The sequence below is a fragment of the Python bivittatus genome, unplaced genomic scaffold (genome assembly GCF_059951505.1).
Source record: "Python bivittatus isolate LINGU-HERP-01145 unplaced genomic scaffold, Pbiv_v1 ctg000020_np1212, whole genome shotgun sequence".
Classification (NCBI taxonomy): domain Eukaryota; kingdom Metazoa; phylum Chordata; class Lepidosauria; order Squamata; family Pythonidae; genus Python; species Python bivittatus.
Genome location: NW_028277030.1, coordinates 106,774,717 through 106,802,294, shown reverse-complemented (window position 1 = coordinate 106,802,294; position 27,578 = coordinate 106,774,717). Strand labels below are relative to the sequence as shown.

Here is a 27,578-nt window from a genome sequence, read left to right as displayed (position 1 = left end):
GTTTTCTTCTTGCTGTCCTCTGCTCACATCCTCCATAGCTGCTCTGGAGCTGTTCTACAACCCTTGACAAATTTAGAGGGTGAAGAAGGAATCTGCTGTAGTATTCCACCGGTGGACAGATAAATAAGATGTAGCCCTTTTGCACCTATGACTGCTTTTGTATCACACATTCAGGTGCTGACTGAGCAACAGTTCATGACTGGATCCACAGACGTTATTCTTGACTTCTTACCTTACATGTAAGTACTGTATTTTGTATACAAGAAAGTTTTAGTATGAAAGTAGCTTTTATTTTTACTTCAAAATAAACACATTAACATTTATTCAGAATACAAATTAAGGAAGATTTTAATTAAAAACAACAAAAATGTGTGTAAACAGTTCTAGATTTATCTTCCCTGTCTCTTTTACTAAAAGCTTAAATCAAGGGTTGTTGACCTCCCCCGCTTTTTGGGGGGGGTTGTTAGTTAAAAGACATACAATATCCCCAAAACTAGAATAGGCCAGAGGGGGAAGGAGAGAAGAAAGGGGGGAAAAAAGCCACAAATACAAAATTGCTCATAGTATTCATTTTTTATGTATTCTTGCATATTTATCAAAAAAAGGGGGGGTGTTGAAAAACATTTGTATTATTAACTCTAAGAAGTCTATCTTCACCAGAGAGATGTCTTATAGTTGAATTTTAATTTCAGCAGGTACTTCAGTTTTACCTGAGCAATATCATAGACAATGTATCTGAAGAAAGCAATGAATGAAGGAAAAAATGAAGACATTTTTGCTGTGTTCTTCTGTGCTGCCAAATAAAACAGGAAGACATAAGGCTACCTCCAAGCCCTTCTCAGATTTTTAAAACTGACCCAAGATGGGTGAGAATTCTAGGATTTTAAACCAATACTTCTGAAGGGCAGCATACTGACAGTGGCATGACAGTCATTAATAAGGCACTTTTTCATGTTCCTAATGGATACTGTATTATTAACCAAGGTATGGCCTCTCAAATACCACTAAAGATAATTCAATGTAGCATGCTGCAGAAGTCAACTTGAGAGCACCAAGAGATGAGTGAGGATAGCAAGGTTCCTTTCTCCTCCAGAAAGAGACAGAATCAGTGCACCAGTATAACTAAAAAAGCCCCCTCCTGCCCTCCAGTTACCACCTGAGAAGCAGGGAGCACACCCAAATCCAGAGCTCACCTAGTGAGCTCATATGCTACTTAATGGGAAGCAACTACTAGGGAGAGCAGTACTGATTTTCTTTGACTGCACGATCTACGGCATCACTATATTTTGTCATGTTTTGATAGTTTTTATTGCTTTTAGAGATATATAGAATTTTTGGAATAAGGGGGCATGCAAATGCATGGATAAATAAATAAAAAATACCCATGTTTTAAAACTCAGGCAGAAGCCTGTACTGTCTCAGTTTCTTCCCTGATTATCAAAGACGTTCATCCCAGACTTTCTTAGACTGCAGAAGTAACTCACATACTGATGCTAAAAAGTCCACATTCCTTAAGGCTGATAGTATTCACCTGCCTAGAAACAACCACTTTCAGGCAGCCCCAATGGCTATTTATGTTCTGTTCTAATACTGGTCAAAGGATACTCATTATACATAAGGCAAGTATTGCTAACTCCAGATGGAATTCCATTGCCCAAAGGAACATCTGCACCATCAAGAGAAACAGTGGCTGAGGGATCTGGGGCTGTTTTGCCCAAACCTAAATAGGAAGAAAAGAAAAAAAATTAACAAACAAACAAACAACAAATGTAAATAAATCTAATGTATTCACATTTATATTGAAAAACTGTGGAACTCACCTGATCTGAATTATAGATCAGTTAATATGGCATCCAAAATGATTATGGAGCTAGAACAGTTCCCCTAACGTTTGGGTTTAGTTTACAAAAAGGTGACAAATGGGGATATCATACATTTGTATAAAATTATGCACAGCAGGAAAAAATATGAATGGACTTTTCCCCTCTTATATACAACATTAGAACTTGGGGGCCATCAACTGAAGCTAAAAATGGGGGGGTTCAGGACTGATAAAATATTACATAGTTAAACTATGGAACTTGCTGCCACCAAATACTGATGGTGACAAATTTTAGGTGGTTTTAAAAAAGGATTAGGCAAATACGTAGAGGGTAAGGGCTCACAGGTAATTGTCCTGATGGTATCTTTAGAATCAAAGAAACTGCTAGGAAGTGGAAGTGGGCTATCAGTCTCACATCCTGCTTATGAGCTGCACAGATGCATCTGGTCAGTCACTTTACTTACACTGCAGTATGCTGGACTGGATAAGCCATTGGCTTGATCAAGCAAGGCTCTTAAAATATACTTAAAAGCTCTAAAAAAAGCTCTAAAAAAAGCTCTATAGTTTTGCTCACATTTTTGAAATCTAGCCAATTCAGCCAATATATCCACTAGAAGTCTTTGTCATTAAAATTCTGTTTGTACTTCTTAAAGATAAATAATACACATGCATTGCAAGATTTCCATATGTCCCTTTTCCCAGCTTGATGACTTGCAAATGAGTTGGGACTGCTAGTCCCCATCATCTTCAATCCGACACAGAAGGACATCAGGTTGGGGAATGATGCCTTGCGCATTTGGAGAGGAACAGTCCAGTTATAATGCAAGCTGATGGGTGCAGATCAGTCTTCTTAAGCATTATCATGACTTAGCACAAGCTATTTAGGACAGATTAGGGAGAAGGAATATTTTTAAAAAGACAGTGCAATTCTACCTATGTTTACTCAAACAGAAGTCTTTCTGCAAATTAGAGATGCATGTTTAGCACAGCAATATTAATACTGAAGTTCTGTTATTTATTAGAGTCTAGCTTGTCTTGGATCAACTTGTATTTCTTTTCTGCCTAAAATATGTAGCACCCATGTCACATAAGCTGTGATATGTTAATACTATTTTTCAATTTCTGTCATCTCATCAGTTTGCTTTCAGCTGAAATTATTAACTGAATGCCTTTTGGGGAGGTTATTTTAACATCACATTAATCTGATTATGGAAATTATTGAACATCAAAGCATTTTTCCAGCCTCCTGATAAAAAAATCTGGTCCTGAGCCACAGTCAATCAGTCTTGGATACAAAATCAAAATCATCCACTCTTGAAATTAGCAGCAACATTTCCAGAAGGCACTTACCTTTGACACTGTGTTTGCCTTTTGGTAGCTTGGTTATATGGGAAGCATTTTTCAATTCATACCTATGAAACAGAAATAATGACCATTTAAGAAACTGTATTTCACAAATTTAAAGACATTACCTCCTCTTTTATGAATATTTTGTTTTCAGGTAAACCTAAAGGGTTTGCTGCTTCAGAATAATATATTTCAGTACAATTTCCTACAGCTCCTGATCTGCTGTGAGACAGGCAAGATTTTTTTTTTTATTTAGAGTAAATAAATTTCCAAATCTGAATTAAGATACTCTACATGTTATCACTGCACATTTTAAAAAAAGCACTGTAAGAAGATATCACTCACATGTTTCCAAGAGCAACTTCTCCCAACAAGATTAGGCCAACAGGGTCAAACTGAGAGGTGTGACAATAGTTGGCACTTTTGGACACCATATCCGCAAAGTAGATACCTTTACCAAACATGTAGCCAGTCTAAATGGAAAAAACAAAGTTATGCTGTGTTTCCCAAAAGTCATTTAACTAGGGAAGTATGATGTGAACGAAAGGGATTTCAACTCCCTGTCCAAGAAAAATCTTAGCTCTAAATATATGGCTATTTATATAAAATGACAAAAAGAAACAGAATTTGGAGCAACAAAGAGGAATGTCTCTGATCTTTGGATGTGTTTTCTTCTTCTTGGGAAGGAATGGTACTTTGATAAATTTTCACATTGGAGGGCAAGGGTTTTTTTCTCCCTTTTAGATTAGAATAGACAGCAATTCTGTATTTTATTTATTTACTTTAATCTTCAGCTCTGGGCCTGCATCTCAGCATTCTAGTTTAAATAATCTGTATTTCTACTATGTATGATTGGACTGAATAAAATAATTTGTCAGAAGTTATTGTCTAATTGCTAGGATTTAGAGAGATGACCTTTACACTGTCTGCAATTCTACAAATGCACAGTGATTAATCCAGATGTATGGAACAATGGGCGTTATGATAGTGTAATTTCCCTTTCTCTGTGTACTCTCCATGAAGAGGGGAGAAGAAAGTCAAGCCAATCTAGTGAAAGTCCACTAGATTAGCATTCAATTCCCTCCGAAAAATGGCAAGATGGGCAAGCCCCATCTAAGAGTGATATGTCTCAGGTTGCTGAATTTTAACTCCCAGCATTTATCTGATGGGAATTGAGACTTCAGCATCTGGAGAGTCACTAATTCCAGGTTAGAAAATTAGCATATTACAAACCACTGGGGCTTCAGGTGGAGCTATTCGGAGACCCTGAGACAAGATACCAGCAAAATTGGTAGTGCGAGAACCATGCCAGAGCAACTGGCGATTGTGGAGCTCTCGGAATGGTTCGTAACGCTGATATTCTCCTTCACGTTCAATCTTGAAAATCTGGGCGAGAGGAAGAAAAAGATAGGATGACTGATAAAGCAGAGTACACTAAAAAATAATGCAATACATGGGGAAAAAAACTTAATACTTACGTACTGTATATACTTTCATTTTTGTACAACTAGTCACTGACATATCTCTTAGTAACATAAACTGTGTGTCAAATTTAAATCCAGATACCCCATTTAAGAAAACAAATACTTTCAACTGAGAAACTGATGTACTGAATGCCATATTCGAACTGATTCAAAAACATACTTTGGAGAGTTTAGGGGTGCAAGTGTAGCATCTCTCTGCAGCTCTTTAAACCAGTTGTGTCCCTTTTTCCTAGATTACGAAGTGTGGTCCTAAGAAAAGACACAATTGCTTTAAAGAGTTGTAGATAAATGCTGTATTCATACCTTATGTGCTCTGAAGTACCCTTTTGAAACTGAATCTGAAATCTACATAGCTGTAAGAAATTCTAGCCAGTGTTCTAAAACATCTTAAAACTACATTACTTTTGAAGACTTTGAATCTGATGTGCAACAAATCTGATTTTAAGTAAAAGAAGTGGTTGCTTGTTGAGCCGTCTAAAAGTCAGAGGCACTAGAAAGAGTTTTAATTTGAATGTCATTGCTTCACTTTTGTCTCTCACTATTTTAGAATTGATTTTTGTGAAGACTGAAGTAGATGCTACATTAGCAATCTATAACTGGATTTCTCCACATAATTCTCTTAGATCAGGCAAACCAAACTTCCTCATGCACGCTGCCCCAATTTATCTCCCCCTCCCTAAGCAGCTATTTTAATAAGAAAAAAATTATGTGAATCCAAAAATAGATCTAACACCTATTTCACTCCAGGATTTTTATGAATGTACAGAACATGCCCTTCTCGCCTCTAGGTTACTGCAACGCACCCTACAGTATGTGAGATTGCCAGTGAAGACTGTATGGAAGCTGTTGCTGGTATTCTGAGCACAATTCAAAGTGCTGACCACTATCTTTAAATCCTACATGGCTTGCCCGCTAGATCCCATCAGGATTGGTGGCTTCAAAAGGAAAAAGCCTGTCCAGTGCATGTGTTAATGCAGATTAGGGATTGTGAAGATGCTCCACCATGTGAGATCCAGGGAGCAGGGGCTAGAAACTGTGATTTTTTTAAATATATGCTCCAAAAATCATGGAATAGCCTTCCATCAGAGACCCAAAAGGCAAGAGGGCCGAACTATCTGTTAAGTTGCCAGGAGTGGTTGCTAAAACCATTGTTATAGTTCAAATGGCAATGTGGGTTATTTTATATTATGGTTTTTATATTTTACTTAGCCTGCATGTGGTCAGTGGTATATAAACAATACTAATCAAACAAAATAATCACACCTCATAGACTTGTAGACAGAAAATAATTTTTCAATTTTTCTTTCTCCTAGCATTGAATTTGCACTTACTCTGCTTGCCATAGTTCAATTCATTTGATAAAGTTTGTCAGCAAAGCAGCCTCAAAGCTAAGCTGTGAAGAAAAGCCTTGCTTGAGTGGTTAGCTGGAGGCTTGCAGGCCTCAAAGTGAATAAGGAACATGAAAATATAGGAAGCTCCACACCCTATTCTCCCTAACCAGCACACAGATGGAGGTCTGAAGGAAAAACATATTTGCATTAGTTTGAATCACAAGTGGTCCTCTCTGGGTGATCTAGAATTTCAATAAAGCAGGGGGAAGGAGGGCACTGCACTTGCATTCAAGCACACGAGTATCCGTCCTCTGGGGAGGGTCAGACGTGCTACACATGGAGGTTGGGGAAAGGGTGTGTGTGGTGTGCTACACATGCAACCTGTGCTCTTCCAAATTTGAACCCTCTACTCTGCTAAATACCCAACCAATTATGGGCCCGGGGTGGATCGGCAAAGGCTTGTAAATACAACAAAAACAAAATGTTTGCTTTTGGAACAAAAACCAGGAGGAACAAAGACTATAGCCCAGTATAGCTTCGCACAAATTACTTTATCCTTAGCCAAAAGATCAGGGCGGGCTCTGAACTGCCCTTTATTGACTAAGCACAGATTATTCTGCTGTGCTATGCTTCCACTGGTTTAGTATTAAGATGGTAAACTCTAATCAGAGTTCCAACCTGATCATTATTCAATATTTCAAAATATGATTTTAAATTTTGCTTAATGTAGAACTCTGACTGGGTACCAACTAGAGTACCATCATAAACTATGAAGCAAACTATATTAAATGTATGTAGCTGTCTATAGCATGGAAAGACATTCATTTCATGACTCCATGCCACAGGCCTTGGATTTGAGGGGAGGAGCTTGGAATGTTTACTCCATAAACATATTTTGTATTAATTCCAAGATATAAGACTACATGAAAATAGATTAATTTAACAGAAGAGATAATGAGCCTTGATTACAGTTTCAGAAAAACATTAGCAAAAGTTACCTAGATACTCCAACAACACATTTTTATTTATTTATTTATTTATCATATTTATACAGCCGCCCATCTCACACAAGGTGACTGGGCGGCGACACATACAGGAAAGGCAAGTTAAATACAGTAGACCAGTTCTATAGTTAAAACTCCATATCCCAACCCTAAACTCACCTCCATAACTTTCAAACCATATGCATTGTGGGTACTTGCATGGGTGTTCTTAACATATTGTTTTATGACCTTGGCTTCTTCTGAATCTTTATCGACTACCTATCAGGAAATTGACAAGAAATTCACTGTTGTAAATTTAATAATTTAAAAAGAGGAACCTGTAAACCTATTTGGTCATTAAAATGATGTAAACAATTTTCTCCTGCAATCCTGATCTCAGTGATCTAGGAAACTTGCTATGTTGTTGATTTTTTAAAAGTATCATATGGGAGAGAAGCCAATTCTATGCCAATTCTCCTTGCAGGATGAGGTAGCAGAAGAACTTTCCAGCTGGAGAAATGCTGCCCTGAGACAGGGGTTATTGTTAAAGGGGTCACCATTTGGGAGACCCTTAAAAGTAGGCCAATCTGTTTGCTTTCATGAATGAACACTGGGAGAGTGTTTGGATTCTAACAGAAGAATTTTTGCTGGTTTTTATTAACTGTTGCCTGATATGAAGAGATGTGTTAAGGAGATGGTGGAACTGTGGGGAATACTTAGACCTGGGAGCAAACACTGTAAGGGTAAGAGGCAGGAGGAGATATGGTGGGAAGCTGCAACCTGGCTGTTGCAAAGAAGGGAGAGTAGGCTCGCATCTGGCCTCTCTTCCTTTCATGTTGTTGTCTAACCAAGTCTGGGTGATAGCAAAAGTAGTCCCTGTAAACTAAAAGCCTTGTTTTGCCAGGTCAGTTGTTGGGAAAACATCAAGGATTATAGTGAAAATGTCTCTGAGTCTATGGAAAATAATAAATGTCATTACAATGAGTATCTTAAGATACCAAGAAAGTTCTTATGAGATGAACAGATACCCAGGTTTTCTTTCTCAAAATTACAACTTCTTTATCAAAAAGGCTTTAATTGTCCTTTTTTAAAGCTAAAAAAAGCTTTATCAATGAGCTTATACTTTGACATCTGTTTCTTGAATTTAAGTGACTCAAGTTTTTATAGACACAATTTGAAAGTTATTATTTGTCCCTCTTGATTATTTGTCCCCCTTGGTATCTTGGCAGGGACTTCACTCCAGTTTTACTAAAAAAAAAAATCAGCTGCTTTTCCCGCATTAAAGGCTGCAATATATATTTGGATTATGTTGGGAAGGATCTCAAACTTTATTCTTATTCCCATGAGAAAATGACACTGGGGGACAATCCATGCTTGAGAATGGCACCTAAACCTTTTTTAGAAGCTCATGAACAACAAAAACCTTTGATAAGTTTTTGCTCAATCACTCTTTTAAAGTATTTGTGGTACTGCAGAAAGAATTTGGACTCATTAAAATCACTGAGGGCAATTTATTTAGTTACCACACCTTCTGCTTATACAATTTTGGACCAAATGTGTTAGCAGTATCTGAGACTCTTAAACTGTTGCTATAACTGAAAAGATAATAATGGTTTATTTTTACAGACAACTAAAGAAAATTATTTATTTATGAATCATATTTATAGACCTGGCAATTCCAAATGACAATTTCCAGTTTACAAGCTAATTATTAAGACTGATATTTGTAATTTGCAAGAAAATATATTTTAAATCCTGGGTTGATGATACAGTCCATTCTCCCCCTATGAATTGATTTCATATCAACATAAAGAAAAGACTGATCAATAATTTGTGTGGTCAAGTTTAATACTGAAAATGAGCCATTACATTTTTTTAAATCTGGGTATTCCAACATATATATGTAGTTCATGTTATGTATGTATTTCTCTGTTCTGTTTTTTCTTGGTTAATTTTTTTTATTATGTTTTAGAGTCTTTTTATTTTCTTTTTCCCTTTTGTACATTAAAAGTAATAAAAAAGAAAAAAAGTAAATGTATATGAGCTTCTAGATACCAAAACTTAAAAAAAAAAAAATTGAAATTGAAATTGTTATACCTGCCTCATCAGGCAAGCAGATTATCACTGAAGTAACAAAATGTACATCTTATACCTATTCAACCAAACTAATCTTGGAAAGTTGGAAAAATGTGTAGTCAAAAGAGGATAACATACATCCCTGCCATTTTTTACCTTGATATTGGTTTTGAGCTTCTCATAGTTCACATCTATTGGATCTTTATCCCCATCTTGACCACCACTTCTCAGAAGGCTGTAAGCGACCTCTATGTCAAGTAGATTATCCAGCATTTCCACTTTAGTCTTGATAAATGTAAGATGTATTTATTTGTAACAATACGTGCATTTCATAATCTTTGTGTTTATTAACCTAGGAGACTGCTTAGGATTCTCCAGTTGCTATTTTACAAAAAAATAGCAATAGCTCTCTCTTTTGACAAAAATGAAAATTCCACTAATTTTTGTCTTAGACTTTATATAAGGAACCAAAGGATTATGGATGTAGTTCCTTTAACCCCTCAATGCCCCCCCCCATTTAATCCATGCAGCACTCCTGGAGTATTTAATTAAACCAAGAGATGGTGACTGGCCACACGGTTACCTAGTAAACATTATAGGTGAGCCATGGCCTGAACCTGAAATTCCTGCTCCACATCCAACAGTATATCCACCACCCAAACTGGATTAAAAAGATGAGTGTTAGGCTGACATAACTGTCTTGAAATTACATCTATTAAAATATAATTTACATTATTTCTGTATTTAAGTGCCAGTGTCTCAGAGTTTCCGCATCAGTACCTTAATGTAGTCAAGGTTGTTTAGAAGTGGAGGCTTCTTCATCCCAAAGTCATGGGGAATTAAAGTGTAGAAGCGATTGGAGAGATCTAATATCTGTGAATCTGTGCCACCATCAGAAACTGCCTACACAGAGAGAAAAATAAATAGAACTACAAGAACCTTGGGCAGCAACAAATGCACATATTTGAGTTACCTGTCTTAGTAAAAAGTTAGTTTAAACTTAAGTTTAAACTTTAGTTAAGGCAGCATTTTGAAATGCTTAGATAACTTTTCCCAGTTTGATGCCTTCTCAGTCATCATCATCAGCATGGTCACTGAAAGGTGATATCATGGGATGGTAGGAAATGAGAATCCACGGTGTTCTTAAATTTTAACAAAAGCAAACACTATGATATGCTATTTTTCCACATTCATTTCAGGAAGGACTGGCTTCATGATCTGGATTTCATACATTAGAAAATGCTGCAACAAATAACCCACTAAACTGGTTCAGAACTGGATGCGCTCTTTGACATATTTGCTCAGAAGTGGCATAATTTCTTCTAGTTTTTGGGGGGGATGGATATATGTATATAAAATCTTGCTGACACCACCCTAACAAGAGTTCTTATATTAAGATTTGATTTTATATTGATGTGATCTCCACTCATATCACTTCTCTTCCTGGTACTATAGTTATTTTAGATGTGGGATTGGTATTATATTCTGTCTCTTATTTGCTCAGAGGACAGCTGCCTATGAATAATTAAAATGTTATAGAATGGTAACATAAAATGGAAAGATAGAACAGGGTCTAAGTTGTTTCTGTTTATAAGTACATCAATAAAACTCCTCCTGAGGGTTACCATTAACTTTCCTAAACTTTTGTTTTAATTATCCTGCTTCTCTCCTTTTCCTCTTTTTCCTTGTCCAGTTCTCTCTTAACTTAGCTTTCCAGCTGTGTACCTCTTGTAACATTCACGCAGTTACAGTGGGCCTCTCACGAGTGAGGGGAAAGAAGACACCAAACTGATTCTCCTTTGAGGGGGATGAGAGCGCCCAGACCGGAGTCTGGAAACCTCTTTTATTGAGTACATCAGAGGGCTGGGTTAGTACATCAGAGGGCTGGGTTAAGCATATATACGTCACACTACCTAATACAAGCTCATGACTATATATGGTAATACATGAAGCGCAAGGGATCATGTGCTTTGATTGAGCACGTGACAAGCTGCGGGGGCTTGCCTCCTGAAATTTGAGGCTTTACCCCATGTTGTTGCTGGTACTTTTCCATGCTAGCTTCCTTGTTAGCGTACAACTGATTTTACTAGTCTGCACTAACAGAAATGCCTAGCATGTGATGGGGTGTTATAATGCAACACCTCTTAAAGAAATGACCACACAGTCGGTACTTGCAGTCCACTAAAACAAAAATCTACCATTTCATTGAATGGGTTGCAGAAAAAGCCAACCAAAATAATGAACAGACTAGAGCAGCTCCCGTACAAGGAAAGACTAAACAGTTGAGATCTAAAATCAGGCATGTTTTTAAGTTAAGGACAGAAATGAGTTTGTTTTTTTTCCTTTTTATATGAGAACTCTAGGTCATGCACTGAAAATAGATGTGGAGAGACTCAGAACTGACAAAAGGATTATTTATTTATTTTACTTATTATTTATCAAAGCAATTTTATATGGCCGTCCAACTCACTCATGGTGACTCTGGGCGGCTTACAGAAATAAAACCCCAAATATAAACCCACTACACACCCAACCCCCTGGCAACAATACCTTCAAACAAACCACTAATTATTTATTAAAGCAATTTATATGCTTTACAAAATACATAGTTAAAGTCTGGACTTTGTTGCTTCCAGGTGTGGCAATGGTTATGAATTTAGATAAATCTAGAAGGGAACTACTTAAGTTTGTTGATGGTTACTAGTCTTGAAGGCTGCAAACTATGGAATCAAAGGGAATATTGCTTTAAATAGCTGAAAAAAGAATTGTTCTTTTTCCCTTTTGTACTTACCTGCTGCACCTCATTCAGAATGGAGTATGCACTCTGGATCTGCCTCTCGCTTAGCTTCCCTAAAGGCATCTTCTGGAGATCAATCTGACAAGAAGATAAATGATCCTATTAAAGCAGAACTTTATTATGGGAAAACATTAGAAGACTGGCTGCAAAAAAAGACTACAGTAGGAATAGCATGCTCCTCAGAAATAACACAACCTAGCTTTTATATGCAATAATTATCTGTATAAAACCCATTGAACATGGACAGAGCCTGAGGAAGCAGTAATATCATTACAAGATTTGTTCCTCCTTACTCATGTAGGGAGTGGCTTGTTTTGAGAGTACTACTACTGACAACTGAACACTATATAAAAAATTCTCAACTCAAATAATAGAAATACAAAGAGAGTGTGGGATGAAACTTTTTATTTTGGTACCTTTCAAGTCAGGCTGTGCATCTGTTTTGCTAGTCACTAACTTGATGATATTTTATTCAAGTTGATATTATACTGACAGCTACATTGAGAATCATATGGTGGAAAAAACTATTGTCTATCAATTTGTTTCAAATAATTTAGCTTAATATACCTCTTTAGACCTGCCCAATTAAATAAAGTTAAGTACTGTAAAAGTTAAAAAAAAAAAGACATAACTGGCCTATGCCCACCTATTTCCAGATTATGTCTTCATAGTATAGGAAACAGCTTAAAAAAGATATATTAAGACACAACTCCTTTCTTCTGCCAATGAAAGTCACTATGACATTCTTGAAAGATGGTAAAGAACTTTTAAGAATTCCTCTTCCCATCAAACTGCATTGCTGCCATTGTCGTTCTAAGAACATCAAACTAATAACATCAAAGAAATTAAGTCAAGTATGAATAGTAACCTCAAACTCCACCATGGCTTTCTTCATACTTTCCACATCAAAGATCATCTTAATAAGATCTTGGACAGCCTTAGGAAGCTTTGACTTGGTTCCTGCACTCACAGTCAGTTTCTTGACTGCTTCTTCATCCTGTTGGGAATGGGGGTGGGGGTGAGGGGAAGGAAGTTGTGTTAAAACAACATACATGCACAAATTAAGCTATTTTTTTGCTTATACTAATTTAACTAGAGACAGAAAATACATTAAATTCTTAGCTGATCTTCTCAAGTTGTTTTTATCCATGCCTGCTAGAATTTTCAGCAAATCTGAAAATTTTAAATCCACAGCTGCAAGAGAAAGAACAAATCGGGCACAAAGTTGTTTGTATCCTCCCCTCCCCCTGCAAAGAAACAGATTGATTTCTAACTTCAGAGATTCAGTACTTCAAAAATATCAGGTCTGATCATTCGGGATGAAGGTGGCTGGAAGATAATCCAGAACTAAACAGTCTGTATCATTCAAATGGATTTTGTCTAGTCGTCCATTATCTGGTCCTTAGCTGCTGTTTGAGAGGACCTAGTTCAAAGATAAACAACCTGTCATGCTCTTAGTTTTGGATGACTCCAAGCAACTCCAGCTAGCATGGCCAATAGCAAGGGATTGTAGGAATCATAACTTAAAAACTTTGAAGGACCCTAGTTGACAGAACATTTTTGCTTTTTAAAAAAGGGGATGAGGGTTAAAAGGTTTGTAGGCCAATTTTTTAAAATATTGCTGATACTGATCTTCAACAGACCCACATTGCAAGGCCACGGAAGGAGTCTGCATTACGAATAAACAATACATGAGACTGCCATGGATTTATTCCTCTTATCAAATGTAACAGAATCAACAAAATCACATGTTTTGGGGGGCAGATGGTGCCTATTTAAAGGTAAACTCATATGCAAGGATTGAGCTAGCAAGTGGTTACTATAGTCGGATCTCTGCCTGACACTGAAGCTTCTCCTGATTACAGGTAATGCTTAATGACCATAATTGGGACCGGAATTTAAGTCGTTAAGTGATACAGTCATTAAGTGAATCATCACATGACCGGACCTGATTTTATGACCTTTTTTGTGGTGGTGAAGCAAATCACCGCAGTGAATCATGCAGTTCCCCACTGATTTTGCTTGCCAGAAGCCAGCTGGGAAGGTCACAAATGGTGATCGCATGACCCCAGGATGCTGCAACTGTTGTAAGCACGAGCTGATTGTCAAGCATCCAGATTGCAATCATGTGACCGTGGGGGCGTGGCGACAGTTGTAACTTTGGGCACTGGTTTTAAGTCACTTTTTTTAGTGCTATTGTAACTTTGAATGGTTGCTAAACGGTCATTACGTGAGGACCACCCGTAGCACAAAGCATTTTCTGTTATGTGCAATCTTGACAAAGGAGTGTTTATCTTTTGGAAAAGGATCAAGTTACCTGCCCATAGTCTATTTCCAAAGGGTAGAATTTTTTGGGATATTTGGTGAAATTTTTGGAATGCCAGGAATTGCCTGTTTTCTCTTCATACAGATCCAGGAAATGTTCGATGGCTTCTTCTTTAGTAGGCATCACCTCCAGCTTGTTACTTCCAATTGCTGTGCCAACACGACCCCATGAGCGAAAAACCCAGTACCTAAAGACAAAAGTAAATGAAAGAAAAATATGAAATAATCTAGCAAGTTGTTCTGAAAGAGAATATATAAAGCCTAGCTCTTTGCAGGTACATATGCCATCTGCTTCAAACAAATACTTAACTATTTCCCTATTAGCCCTTTTATAGAATTTGATAATGAAAATACAAAACAGAAAAGAGAATGACTGTCAGTTCAATATTAGCAAACACTAGCATCCTCTGCTGCATTTGGTGGCAGTGGGCTTGCTTAGGAATCAAGGACATCTGGTAGAAAAGCCTTGCCTAAGTGGTCAAACTTAATCTACAAAGAAAAGATTTATATATACAGGGAACAGTCCCCCTCCCACCCCCCACAGTGAGCAGGCAAGACCCAATGTTTACAGACTGGGGACATTAAAAAATTTGGCATCATTTAAACACTAACTCAAGCTTACTTACAGTGGGGCAAAAAAGTATTTAGTCAGCCACCAATTGTGCAAGTTCTCCCACTTAAAAAGATGAGAGAGGCCTGTAATTTTCATCATAGGTATACCTCAACTATGAGAGACAAAATGGGGGAAAAAATCCAGAAAATCACATTGTCTGATTTTTAAAGAATTTATTTGCAAATCATGGTGGAAAATAAGTATTTGGTCACCTACAAACAAGCAAGATGTCTGGCTCTCACAGACCTGTAACTACTTCTTTAAGAGGCTCCTCTGTCCTCCACTTGTTACCTATAGTAATGGCACCTGTTTGACCTTGTTATCAGTATAAAAGACACCTGTCCACAACCTCAAACAGTCACACTCCAAACTCCACTTTGACACCAAAGAGCTGTCGAAGGACACCAGAAACAAAATTGTAGACCTGCACCAGGCTGGGAAGACTGAATCTGCAATAGGCAAGCAGCTTGGTGTGAAGAAATCAACTGTGGGAGCAATAATTAGAAAATGGAAGGCATACAAGACTACTGATAATCTCCCTTGATCTGGGGCTCCACGCAAGATCTCACCCCGTGGGGTCAAAATGATCACAAGAACGGTGAGCAAAAATCCCAGAACCACACGGGGGGACCTAGTGAATGACCTGCAGAGAGCTGGGACCAAAGTAACAAAGGCTACCATCAGTAACACACTATGCTGCCAGGGACTCAAATCCTGCAGTGCCAGACGTGTCCCCCTGCTTAAGCCAGTACATGTCTGGGCCTGTCTGAAGTTTGCTAGAGAGCATTTGGATGATCCAGAAGAGGATTGGGAGAATGTCATATGGTCAGATGAAACCAAAGTAGAACGTTTTGGTCTAAACTCAACTCGTTGTGTTTGGAGGAGAGAGAATGCTGAGTTGTATCCAAAGAATACCATACCTACTGTGAAGCATGGGGGTGGAAACATCATGCTTTGGGGCTGTTTTTCTGCAAAGGGACCAGGATGACTGATCCGTGTAAAGGAAAGAATGAATGGGGCCATGTATCGTGAGATTTTGAGTGAACACCTCCTTCCATCAGCAAGGGCATTGAAGATGAAACGTGGCTGGGTCTTTCAGCATGACAATGATCCCAAACACAGCACCCGGGCAACGAAGGAGTGGCTTCGTAAGAAGCATTTCAAGGTCCTGGAGTGGCCTAGCCAGTCTCCAGAGCTCAACCCCATGGAAAACCTTGGGAGGGAGTTGAAAGTCCGTGTTGCCCAGCGACAGCCCCAAAACATCACTGCTCTAGAGGAGATCTGCATGGAGGAATGGGCCAAAAAGCAGCAACAATGTGTGAAAACCTTGTGAAGACTTACAGAAAACGTTTGACCTCTGTCATTGCCAACAAAGGATATATAACAAGTATTGAGATGAACTTTTGATATTGACCAAATACTTATTTTCCACCATGATTTGCAAATAAATTCTTTAAAAATCAGACAATGTGATTTTCTGGATTTTTCCCCCCATTTTGTCTCTCATAGTTGAGGTATACCTATGATGAAAATTACAGGCCTCTCTCATCTTTTTAAGTTGGAGAACTTGCACAATTGGTGGCTGACTAAATACTTTTTTGCCCCACTGTATATTCAGTAGGCTGAGAATAATCAAATCAGTTTGAAAAAAAATACAGCTGGGCCATACATGTAACAAAATATCACCTTTAACAACAACAAAAAAAATGATTTGCAGGAGCACAATGTTAATAGTGACGCTACCCACTCTAATGCATCTGGAAATCCATATGCAATTGTGCCGAGATGGGAATAGCGTCCACTAGGTGAAAGTTTGTATGGCTAATTCATTCCCGCTGGGTCATGTTGCTGCAAAGCCTATCTGAGCTTGGTATGACTACAGCCATGATTGACAGGGGTAAATACAGCAGGAATAAACAGACATGGAGTGTCTGCTGTATTGGATCTCTTAAGGGTATTTTAAGCCATCAGCTACAATAACTAACTGTTGATGCTAGTCCTGAATAGGTGTCTTAACTCTAACTAAGCTGGCATTAAACCAGATAGTTAGATTAGAGTTGTCTACTTCTTTATAAGTGAAACTTCTTTTACCAGACTACATCTGAAAATAGAGAATTTACCATCCTTTCCTTGTAATGGTCAGGATGATGTGGAGAGCATATGGTCCTTGACATGTCTTTCAGACTGCAGTCTGGCAAAGGATGTCATGGTTACAGAAAAATGGGCCCCTCTAGCCCAAAGTACCCACTTAATAGCAGGCTGTTAGCTAATAAGACACCCATCATCCAGAATTGGCAGCAACTGTTAACATTATCCTAGTTAATAACATCAAACACCACTGAGAGACCCAAGAGAGCAGGAAATCCCTTGTCTGCTTACTCAGAAATCCATCTGTTAATTCAAAGTGAGGCTTGCTCCTGTGTGTGTGTGAGCGTGCAAAAGATTGTGCCACTATTTGAATTACCTACAAAACTAATGACTTGTCATCTAAAAAATCCTCAGCTGACTGAATTAATCCACTGTAATAACTAAAAAGTTCCTTTGGGATGGTTGATTATGTCACGTGAAACTTGTCTTCTCCCTTGACTACTTTAAGTATATTTGCTTTTAACTATAAACCCATAATATTTATCCACCTACCCACAAAAAAATGGATAAACTTGGGAGAGGTTTTTTTTTAAGTAAAAGCATTTTTTTCAGACACAAACTCTGAACTTTTGATCATGCATAACAAAAGTGGATCTAAGTAAAAGGGAAATAACCTAAACTGCTGGAGAGAAAGAACATACGACACAGGAGATTTTTCTGTGATATGATGACATCTCAAAGCTAATAAAAATGAGATATTTTCTCCTTCTATTAACATATGTTTAAGTTGGCTGTGGTTTTCTTAGTTTTATTTCTTTTAAGGTGCATGCTTTTAACTTGTGGGGAGAGCTAACTTTGGAGTTTCATGTAGGGGATGAAAGGAAGACAAAATCAATAAATAAAGCAGTAATGATTTATTTAGCTTTCCTCTGCTTATTTAACATCTGCAGTTTGTGTAAACATGTCATGGATAAAACTAATTTATGTATTTGTGTTCTACTTCATGAAAAGCCACTATATAATTCATTAAGTTTTAAGACAAAACTAAGACTAAATAAAAAAACAAACACGACTAAGTTCAATTGAGGTCATTCCCAGAGAACTGCAACCTGAACATTGGTTTTATATAGGGGTCCAAATTGTTTCAGTTCTGGATTCTCATAGTACTTTTAGGAGCAAGAACTCACTATTTGAATCAAACAATTCTTATGAGAAACGAAAAACAGCACCAGTTATTATTACATGAACTAAGGAGAAATTTGCAACACAGTTCCTGTTTAGAAAAGGAGAAATCTGACCTGGTCTCTCGGTCATCCTCCAGCAGCTGAAGCTTGTAATAAGAATTTGTTCCTTGGACAATATCAACTAGACCTAAAGTGGCACTGAAGATTTTACCACTTTTTTCAAAGACGTGTGCAGAATCTTCCAGACCTGTTTACATATATAATGAAGATTAACTCTGGCTATTCAGAAACACATTCTGCCCTATTCAGATTATTATTAATCTGATCATAAGATTGGAAATGCTGGAGTTTTCTCATCCACCTTCTTTTCCCAGTACAAAGATGACTCAAAGGGGAACTGTAACTGCCTGTAATTGATTTATGGCAAATAATGTTGCTTCTTTCAGACTTCGACTGCTTGCCACTGCCCTGGGGAGATCAAAGGGATTGATCTGGGCAGGGGTGTGCAACTTACGCAGAAACCTGCTGTTGCAAGTCATGGCACGGGCTGCAAATTCATATGTAGAAAAGCCCAAACACAACATGAGTTAGGACATTTTTATTCTATATTTATTTATACTTATCATTTTAATATATATAAATCACTACAGGATTTACTTTCCCAAGCATTTATACTCAGGGAGTCCTGTCCTGAATGACTAATATACGAAACCCTTGTTTCAGCTCCTTGAGTGCCAACTTCCTTACTTTGCACTAGGAAACGTCACACAAGGGATACTACAGTGAAAAACCAGAGGTCTTACTTTCGTTATTTAACTCATCACAATGTACAGACATACTTACCTAGGATAAAGTGTGCTATCCACAGAGGCAGTGGCATTCATACCATTCATGTGTTAGAAGAGCTTTAGAAAAACAGGCCCAGTGAGTGAAAGCAAGAGTATGAGAACATTCCCTGGTGTGCAGAAGAAGCTTGCCTACTAATATGAGAAAAGGGAGGCCAACTATTTTTATAAAATCACCTGAATCAGGGTCCACAGCAGCCCCTCCTTTAACTGTCAGCTTCATTTTCTTCTCAGACTTACTTGTTCCTAAACAATGATGACAGGGGAAACAAGGCAGTAATTATTTTTCTATGGGTAGATAGAATTCATTCATCAATTTAAAAAGTATAATTAGGTGATTATAAAAATGCTCCTTACGCCTTTCTTTGTACCTGCAGCTTATGCTAGTTCTCATAGTTCTTTCATAGAGTAAGCCAAAATACTTCACTGGCAGCACTCCAAATTCTAAGAATTTCTAATGGTTCTACAACATGATAGCAATCTTATATAGGTTTACTTGGTAGCAGCTTCACTGAACTCAATAGGATTTGCTTTTGAGTGAGCAGGAACAGACTCAGTCTTTAATGCAAACTGATCATTTGCTGAAGCTTTTTTGCAAACTCTAAGGCAGTTTCTACATTTCTAATGACCTGCTATCCTGTTATTCAGGATTACAATAATGCCTTTTTAAGTTGCTAATCCAAATCAGATCCCCAAAACAGTAAAAAAAAAAAAAAAAAGAATAACTTCACTTATGTGTTTCCTTGTGATTTAAATCAATGTGATTTAAACTGACTTTATACTCTAAAATATACAAAAAACAAACCACGGTTAAACAAAGTTTATAGTAGACCTAGGTAACTTAAGACATGATGATGTGCTTGTTCCTTATGTACCTAATGGGGATGCTTTGAGTGTGTTATTGCTGAGGATTAACTATGCCACAGCCTTAAAGAATTCTCTCCTTCTTCAGTATGGTATGGACTGAGCCTTTAAAGTGACTGGCAGCAGCATTCACCCAAACTTTTAGTAAAAGCTGCCATTCTGTGCCTTTGGGGTCCATTCTAGGATTATTTTTAAGCTTTGTAAGGCTTTAATACTTTTTTAGAGGTTTTCTACCGAATGATTATCTTGGTTTTGTTTAAGTGTTTTTAACATTGTTTTGCTTTTTAAATGTATTGCACCCTGCTCTGGGAGTATTTTAACCAATGAAAAAGCAGGATAATATGTAGTAATAATAACAGTAACAATAACAATAATGATGCTCAATAAAATGTGTGAAGTTAGTTGTAATCCCTCCCAGGTCAGACTAGTTTACAACATTAGAACAGAATGCAGTGATTATAAAGCTTACAAATCAAAAGAAATACCATTTGTTTTTCATTTAATCCCTGTTAAATCCAATCATCTATCTTGTCCTCAAACATTCTTTTAGAGCAGTTTTTAGAACCTAGCCTTTAGAATCCAAATGGTTAGGTTACTGAAAATCTTCACTTGAGACAGAGAAGGCATACAACTCTTTTCTTGGATGTGTATGGTTTTGGCAATGGTACATTTATGTTTTCCTAACTGAGATCACAAAGAGAGAATTCTACAAAACTTAGGTCCCTCAGCCAAATACTATAAATCAGAACTCCAGACTTCTGTTTATAACTCAACAAGGATACGGCAATTATTTACAGGTAATCCTCAGCTAACGAAAGCAATTGGGACCGGAATTGCCATCACTAAGTGACATGCTCATGGCACATGATGTCACGTGACTGTGCCGCTTAGCAATGGCAATTCTGGCAGTCCTGGTTCCCATCATTAAGCAAGGACTGCACGGTTTAAGCTAGGACCTCACATGACTGTAACTTTTGACTTTCTGCCCGCTTCCCCATTGACTTTACTTGTGGGAAACTGACAGGGAAGGTCGCAAATTACTATCACTTGACTGCAGGGACAGACAGAACTCTGAGGATAGGCTGTTATTACCATTCATTCAGCACCATCATAAGTCTGAACAAGTGGTCAAACGAGGACCACCTGTATTTGGAAAGGATGGAAAAAGGGAGGATTCAGACATCTCCTTGGAATCTGGACATTGATTTCATTTTTTTTAGCATTTATATTATACTACCATGGCATAGGACAAGTTTTAAAAGTTCTTGGCAATACACAATCTTCCAATTGAAGACTTAGGTCAGCCTTCTCTACCCAGGAGGGATTTCCCTTGAACGATAGCTCTTTCCTTGCACTCATTTCTGCTGTTCTTTGAGGAAGTGGAAGGGTACATTATGATATGGGGGGAATTTACTTACCTAAACAATGGATGATTTCTTCCCTTTACTGATAAAAGCCACTTCTTGTGAGAAGTGCTTAACATCTCACTTACGTTCTTCAGAATTCAAATAAAAGCAAAAGGAAGAAATCTATACCTTTAATTGCAATATGAAGTAGAGTAGAGGAAGGCCATTCCTGTGGCCAATCACAGGTGGCGGCTTTTATAATGGTTTTACATATATATACATTTCAGTCTTATGGCCTCTATTTCAGGACAAATGAGGGCCATTGAGGACCCTCATTTTAAATGTTAACAAATGCTCTTAGTGAGAAAATAGCAACCTGAGGTGAAGATGACAGCCTATTTTGTCTTTTACCTTGCTCTTCCTTGTTCTTCCCGGCATTTTTCATGTTTGGGTGTCCAGTGGATTTTCCACTCGCAGACACTTCTTTACGTTCCTGTTTTACTTCTGCACCCCAGGGAGATACAGCATGAAGTGATCGGAGCTCCTGAAAACCCTTGCTGGAAGTTTTTATATCCTGGAGGAAGTCCTCCGACACCACACACAAATGGGCTTTCTTTATTTCTTCCATTTTTTTGTTCATTTTATCAACTTCCTCTGTAAGATTTACATTTGGGAGATGGGGGAGAGAGAAGAAATAGAAAAAGCAAGGCACAGTATGTTATCCTTTAGTTGAAGCAGTAGAACATACTGACTTGCAGGGTACAGAAACCTTTTACTGAGTGAGAAGAATTCAAGGACTCTGCTGGACCACACCAGCCCAATTTAATTCAGCACCGTGTTCCCAAGGCTTTAACACTGAGCAGGGACATCTGCTGGGATGTGTCAAAAAACCATAATGACAGCCATCACTGCACCATCAAAGACCTATCTCTTTTCTATATGCATCGCAACACATGTAAAAAAGGATAGGGCTTCATCTGCTCAGTTGCAGCCCCACCTTTACTTTTTTGATACAACACCCTCCCCTCATGCAGATGCCTCTGACACTGAGGTCAGTTAGCATGATCATACACTGTGCTAAAGTATCATCTCAGAACTTCTAATGTACTTAATGCTGTAATATCTCTAGAATTCTATTAAACCCTATGTTCTGATGGTAAACTCATTATGTATGTAGTCATAAGAATATCATCAATATTCTTCTTCATCATCATCATCATCATCATCATATCAAGTGTTTAGGCTTTGGGGAACAGATGTACAAGGAAAAATTCCTACTCAACCAAAATTGTCACGCACTGTGAATATAGAAGGCTACATTTAAAACTAGGTAAGAGAATAGACTAGAACGTCCTGGAAGAAGATATAGTTGGCTGGTAGCACACACATCCTGGGCACCTACAAAGTGCATAAGAAAGTACTTAACCACAATGGTTAAAAATAATAATAGCATTTATAGGGGCAAAAAGAATATGTTTGATTCAAAAATAAACATAAAAGGAAACTGAGGTATACTGTAGTTATATCAAATTTAAAGGAGTCATAATCAGGTTATATTTAACACACTGATGAATGGCTTCAATGCTCTGAGTTCCTTGCACTAGCTGCTTTATATAATACACTCCCTTCCCTCTTCTAGGCCTCCATTTAACGTAATGCTCTTGTCATTGAGAATGTCCCTGCTTTCTAATCATACCAATATCTACTCACTCTGTGAGCTGATGCACAGGTCAGCTTTATTCACAGTTGCTGTTACCTTTCCCCCAAGTTCTTCAACAGCAGATTTAATTTCATCCTTTGTCTTCGACAACTTTCCAAGGATTAAAATCTTCATGTTATTTAATGGTTTATCTGGCCAAATGAAAACACAGAGCATAATATGAACATATTATTCAAAGAAAGAAGGAAACGTGAAGGCATAAAGCTACACATTTTTACTGTATATGCTACACTGACTTTTTAACATGTTATCTGCAAATCTTAGAATGTTGAATTCTTGAGCCAGTGTCATTTTTTCTATTTGAATGTAACTGCAGAATACAGTTATGTTCAGAGATTTTTTTCTGATTCTATGAATATTACAATGCAGTTAAAACACAGTACATTTTTATGCACAGTAGATAGGATTTCATTAATTGATGGGAAGCTGGTGGGTGAGAAGAGATGTTCAATGCCCTCCTTCAAGAGAAGATGAACAATTTAGTTGCTATACCATAATAAGCAGCAGCTGACAATGTCAGAAAAAGCCTTTCATTCTCCTCCAACAGAATCTACCATTCATGCAATTGCCAAACACAACTTCATTTAGTTTGACATCCAAGTCTCTCTTCAAGGCAGACAACCTCTCTTTGCAGCTTCTCAGTGTTTCTTATCCAGGGCAAGAATGCCCCTGCACCACCCTCTGACTTTCTTCTTTCACCTCCCTCAACCTTGCCCAGGATTGTTTTGACTCATTCCAGCTTGCTTTCTTCACTAGGGTGAACTGGCTCCATGTCTGCATCTTTCCTTTCCTGAGAATGTTATCCTATCTCTAATGTTCCTGCACATCTCAGCTACCCTGAAGCTTTGAAGATAGCAAATGCTTATTGTGGAACAGGGTGGGGGGAAGAGAGAGGTCTCTACTCAGAGCTAGTTAAAGTATAGTAAATGGAATGATTTGTTCTCCTAAGTCCTTCATATTCAGAGTTTAAAAAAAGTAGCAATACAGTAGTGAAAATGCTCATATGTAGCTAAACCGAATAAGCAACTAATCCACTATTGTGAAGATTGAACTACAAGAGTGGGGAAAAGCAGACACTAGATCATGCAAGTTGCTCTTTTTACTTCAAGTTGCTTTCCCCAAACTGCCGCCTTCAAGAAACTTTCAGATTACAAATCCCATCATTCTCCAACCCATCTACAGAGCACTTCATAGATTATTGTACCTGTAACTTGCCATTTATGGATAGGAGTGAGGAATAATTTCATGCATGAACTACTTGTTTGAAAGTACCATTACTGTATATCAAAATTATATTTCAGATCAAAAACTTCGACAGATGAGCTGTCGAACAAAAGACAATAAGCTTCCTTGTGTTTAAAAGTTTTGGGGAATGTGTTTGGAAATGAATATATGATATCCAGGGTATAATTATGAGATTCAGACTGTATAAAGAGAAGTACCCTATATAGAAGTATGTACAGTACGGTACAGTATAGTATAGGTAGTCCTCAACTTACAACTATTCATTCAGTGACTGTTTGAAGTTACGAACATGATGAAGAAAGTGACTTACGACCAGTGCCTGAAGTTACGGCTGTTGCAGTGCCCCTGTGGTCACGTGATCAAAATTTGGGCGCTTGGCAGCCTGCCCGCACTTACACAGGGGTGCTTCAACTCCCCCACCTGCCAACCTCCTCCCCATTTATGCCCTCTTGGCTCCCTGCTGCCCTGCACTCTGTCACCCCAGCTGATCTACTTGCTCCAAAAAGCCCCTTTGCAAAAAGCTCGTGGGCAGTGCTGGGCTGGGGTGGACTTTTGGCTTTTTTTTTTTTTGGTAGTGTGAAGCAAAAGCCCAGCCCAGCCCCACCCCGCCATGGAGTTTCATGCAAAGGGGTGTTTTGGCACACCGTGCTCCAGGAGCTTTTTCCAAGACAGCAAAGGTCAGCTGCAGCTGTGGAGCACAGGGCCGCAGGGGTCTTGGAGTGCAGGGTGATGAGGGCGACTGTGGCTGGGACTGGGGTGGGGTGGCTGCGACTTTCTGGGGCGTGACAAGCAGCCACAGAGCCATGTGGTTCTGGAGCTGCTTACTGCCCCGCAAGGCAGGGTGCAGAGTGGCTAGAAGGGCAGAGATGGGGGTGGAGATAAACAGGTGGGGGGAGTTGGAGGCAGTCCCTTACCTTACTGAAGCTTGGTGCTGGGAGGGACCAAGTCTAGAATGGCTTGGATTGGGGCGGGGTTAACAACCTGCGATTCTTGGTTAATGATGGCAACTGGGACTGTGGTTGATTGCAGTCACTAAATGATGCAGTCACATCACCTCTCGCTTTATGACCGCATTGCTTAGTCATGGAAATTCCAGTCCCAATTGTGGTTGAAGGCTCTCCTTCTTTGGGCCTTTCTGTGCTTGCACACACGTACCCTGCGCCTCTTTCTCCAGCCTCTCTGTGCTCACGCCACATTGCAGCACCCCCCCAACTCACACGTGGTTTGCACCGGGCCTCCCCCACCACCCTGTATTCCCCCTCACTCCTTACCTGGGACTCTATCCACTTCCCGCTTAACAACCCGCGTGTCTTGAGGTTATGACAACAACCAGGACTGCAACAATCAGGACTGCATGGTTTGGCGTCGCTAAGCAATGCAGTCACTTGATGTCGTGCTTTACGACCGCATCGCTTAGCAATGGCAATCCTGGTCCCAAGTGCCATCATAACTTGAGGACTATCTGTATAGTATAGAATAGTATAGTATACTATAGTATAGTACAGTATGAATCACAGGGCAGTTTGTTTTGGGAGGATAAAGGAAATCAAATTATGATTTAATTATTCATTCTAGTGGTAAATAGCATTTTTCAGTGGGTAGACAAAGGAAGATTTTTACTGTGGGAATAGCAACATTTTAATGAAAATTAACAAATTGTGCTTTCTTAATCAAATTGGTTTCCCACAATGGCCTCCAGACAATTTACCTGCTGGTGCAGCTGAATTCTCTGTAACAGGATCAGAAACAGCTAAAGGAGGTACTGAGTTTGTAGAAGCAGCCTCTGGCAAGAATGCTCTATCTTGCTTTTTAAATTTGAATTTCTTTAGGTAAGGGATCTCCCGGAATGCCTGTTGTGCAGAAGGATAAGGAAAGAAACAACAGTTATAAGAAAAAGAACTCCCACAAACTAATGCAATGAAAAAAAGTAGACAAGTAGATTCAGATAAATGTACTATTCACAAACTTTCTTCACATCAGAGTGGGCAAACCATAGATAGCAATTTACTAATCTCTGGATAATTTCAAAATTCCTCATAATTTAGCATTTCAAATAAAACTCTAAAAGAAAAAAAGCAACAATAAACCTGCAATGGCTCACCTTCTACTAAACATCTCTCTCTCAGGAACAAACTAGATTGAGACCACTGCAAATCACAAATGACTGGAGGGAAGGACCCCCATCCCCTTTTCTAGAAAACATTACCTTTATGTCTATAGCAATGGAGGGTAGTACCGAATCAGCTTAAAAATGATCCTGCAGACTCAAAGTGTGTGTGAATTTTTCTTAAAAGGCAGCTGGGGAGAATTAGTTGCCTCCCCCACCCCCCATGCAGTAATCCTGATCAGATCACACCAGTCTGCTGCAATTAAAGCAATAAAAATGTAAGTGGGGTGAGATGATCCAAACTCTATCCGTCGCCTAGTTTGCCCCTTGGTTCCAATATCCTGAAGCTATATTGTTGTATCAAATGGCTGTCTCTGATCAGTTGTAGTTTTATTCTTTTATATATGGGATGGAGAACATTTGGGCTGCAGCCATCCTGAATGAAAATTCCCAGTAGCCCCAGCTACATCTATTTCATATAAGTGCAAGGGGGCCACACGTAACTAGGTCCTCCCATCATATATTATGATTCTGCTTCTCCATCTCACTATTTTGCGCATACCTCTGGTTGGAGGATCTCTAAACTGAGTGCAGGCAACTTTTCACCAGTTATGGACTGTACTTTCAAAGAAGACAGAAGGCACTTCAAGGGCAGCAAAGTGAATAGCAGCAATGTTAAAACAGTACTTTACTTCCATAGCTTGAGGGATGCATTTTGGCTTTTATTTTGGGGAAGGAGGGCAACAGAAAAAAATCATGCCCCAAATCATGAAGCAATCTGGGGATGCTATCAGGGTTGTAAGATAGGTGCTAGGAATGACAAAAGCTGTAGTCCAATACATCTGAAGGTCACTGATTTTGGGAAAGCTGCTGCTTCAATAGGTATTACCAATATTTGGCTCAAATCTTTCACTATGAAGCATACATCTATTACACTGATACCAACTGACAGATCTCAGGGTATTAGTCACAAACTAAGTAAGGCCTGTAAACCAACTAAGCAGTAGTGCATGGTACCCTTCATTTGGAGAGCACAGTGACAAGCCTCCAGCAGTCTTACTGTATGACTTTATCCCCCAGCAATCCTCTTGAACCAACAGCTTCTTCGCAAGGGATCAGAGGCAAAATCATTTCATTTGTTCATTCAACTTGAGCAAAACTAGGTTCATTGCATCAGGCTCAGGCTTGGCAAGCCACTTCCTCTGTCAACAATGGAAAGCAACCTTGGGTGATGGTTTGATGGATGTGCAAAAGCTGCCTTCACTTCTTGGGCTCCCCTTTCCTGCTGCAGTTGGAGGTAGGAGCTGGAGAAAGAGAAGGGGCAGCCTAATTTCTCCAGATTCAAATCCAACTTCTTTTTAGGAAAGGATAAAAAGGAAAAAGGGCTGAGAAGAGGGGGAG

The 27,578-nt window shown here is 38.6% G+C and overlaps 1 protein-coding gene across 3 annotated transcripts in view; it reads right to left on the bottom strand.

The window, feature by feature from the left end:
- Positions 1–274: 274 nt before the first annotated feature.
- PARP1 (poly(ADP-ribose) polymerase 1) overlaps positions 275–27,578 on the bottom strand; it is a 47,575-nt gene continuing 20,271 nt past the window's right edge. For 2 of the 3 annotated variants that reach the window (XM_088146020.1, XM_088146029.1), the window contains exons 8-23: positions 25,779–25,920; positions 22,816–22,956; positions 21,517–21,759; positions 19,073–19,141; positions 18,165–18,297; positions 14,158–14,353; positions 12,709–12,837; positions 11,835–11,918; positions 9,824–9,946; positions 9,200–9,328; positions 7,148–7,246; positions 4,403–4,555; positions 3,515–3,642; positions 3,173–3,234; positions 1,606–1,720; positions 275–735 (exon numbers count right to left, since the gene is read on the bottom strand). In XM_088146020.1, the coding sequence (XP_088002146.1) occupies positions 654–735; positions 1,606–1,720; positions 3,173–3,234; positions 3,515–3,642; positions 4,403–4,555; positions 7,148–7,246; positions 9,200–9,328; positions 9,824–9,946; positions 11,835–11,918; positions 12,709–12,837; positions 14,158–14,353; positions 18,165–18,297; positions 19,073–19,141; positions 21,517–21,759; positions 22,816–22,956; positions 25,779–25,920 (2,028 nt within the window). In that variant the 3' untranslated portion in view covers positions 275–653. Of the gene's footprint in view, positions 736–1,605; positions 2,700–3,172; positions 3,235–3,514; positions 3,643–4,402; positions 4,556–7,147; positions 7,247–9,199; positions 9,329–9,823; positions 9,947–11,834; positions 11,919–12,708; positions 12,838–14,157; positions 14,354–18,164; positions 18,298–19,072; positions 19,142–21,516; positions 21,760–22,815; positions 22,957–25,778; positions 25,921–27,578 lie in introns of all 3 variants that reach the window. The other variant, XR_015797105.1, reaches the window with a different exon arrangement.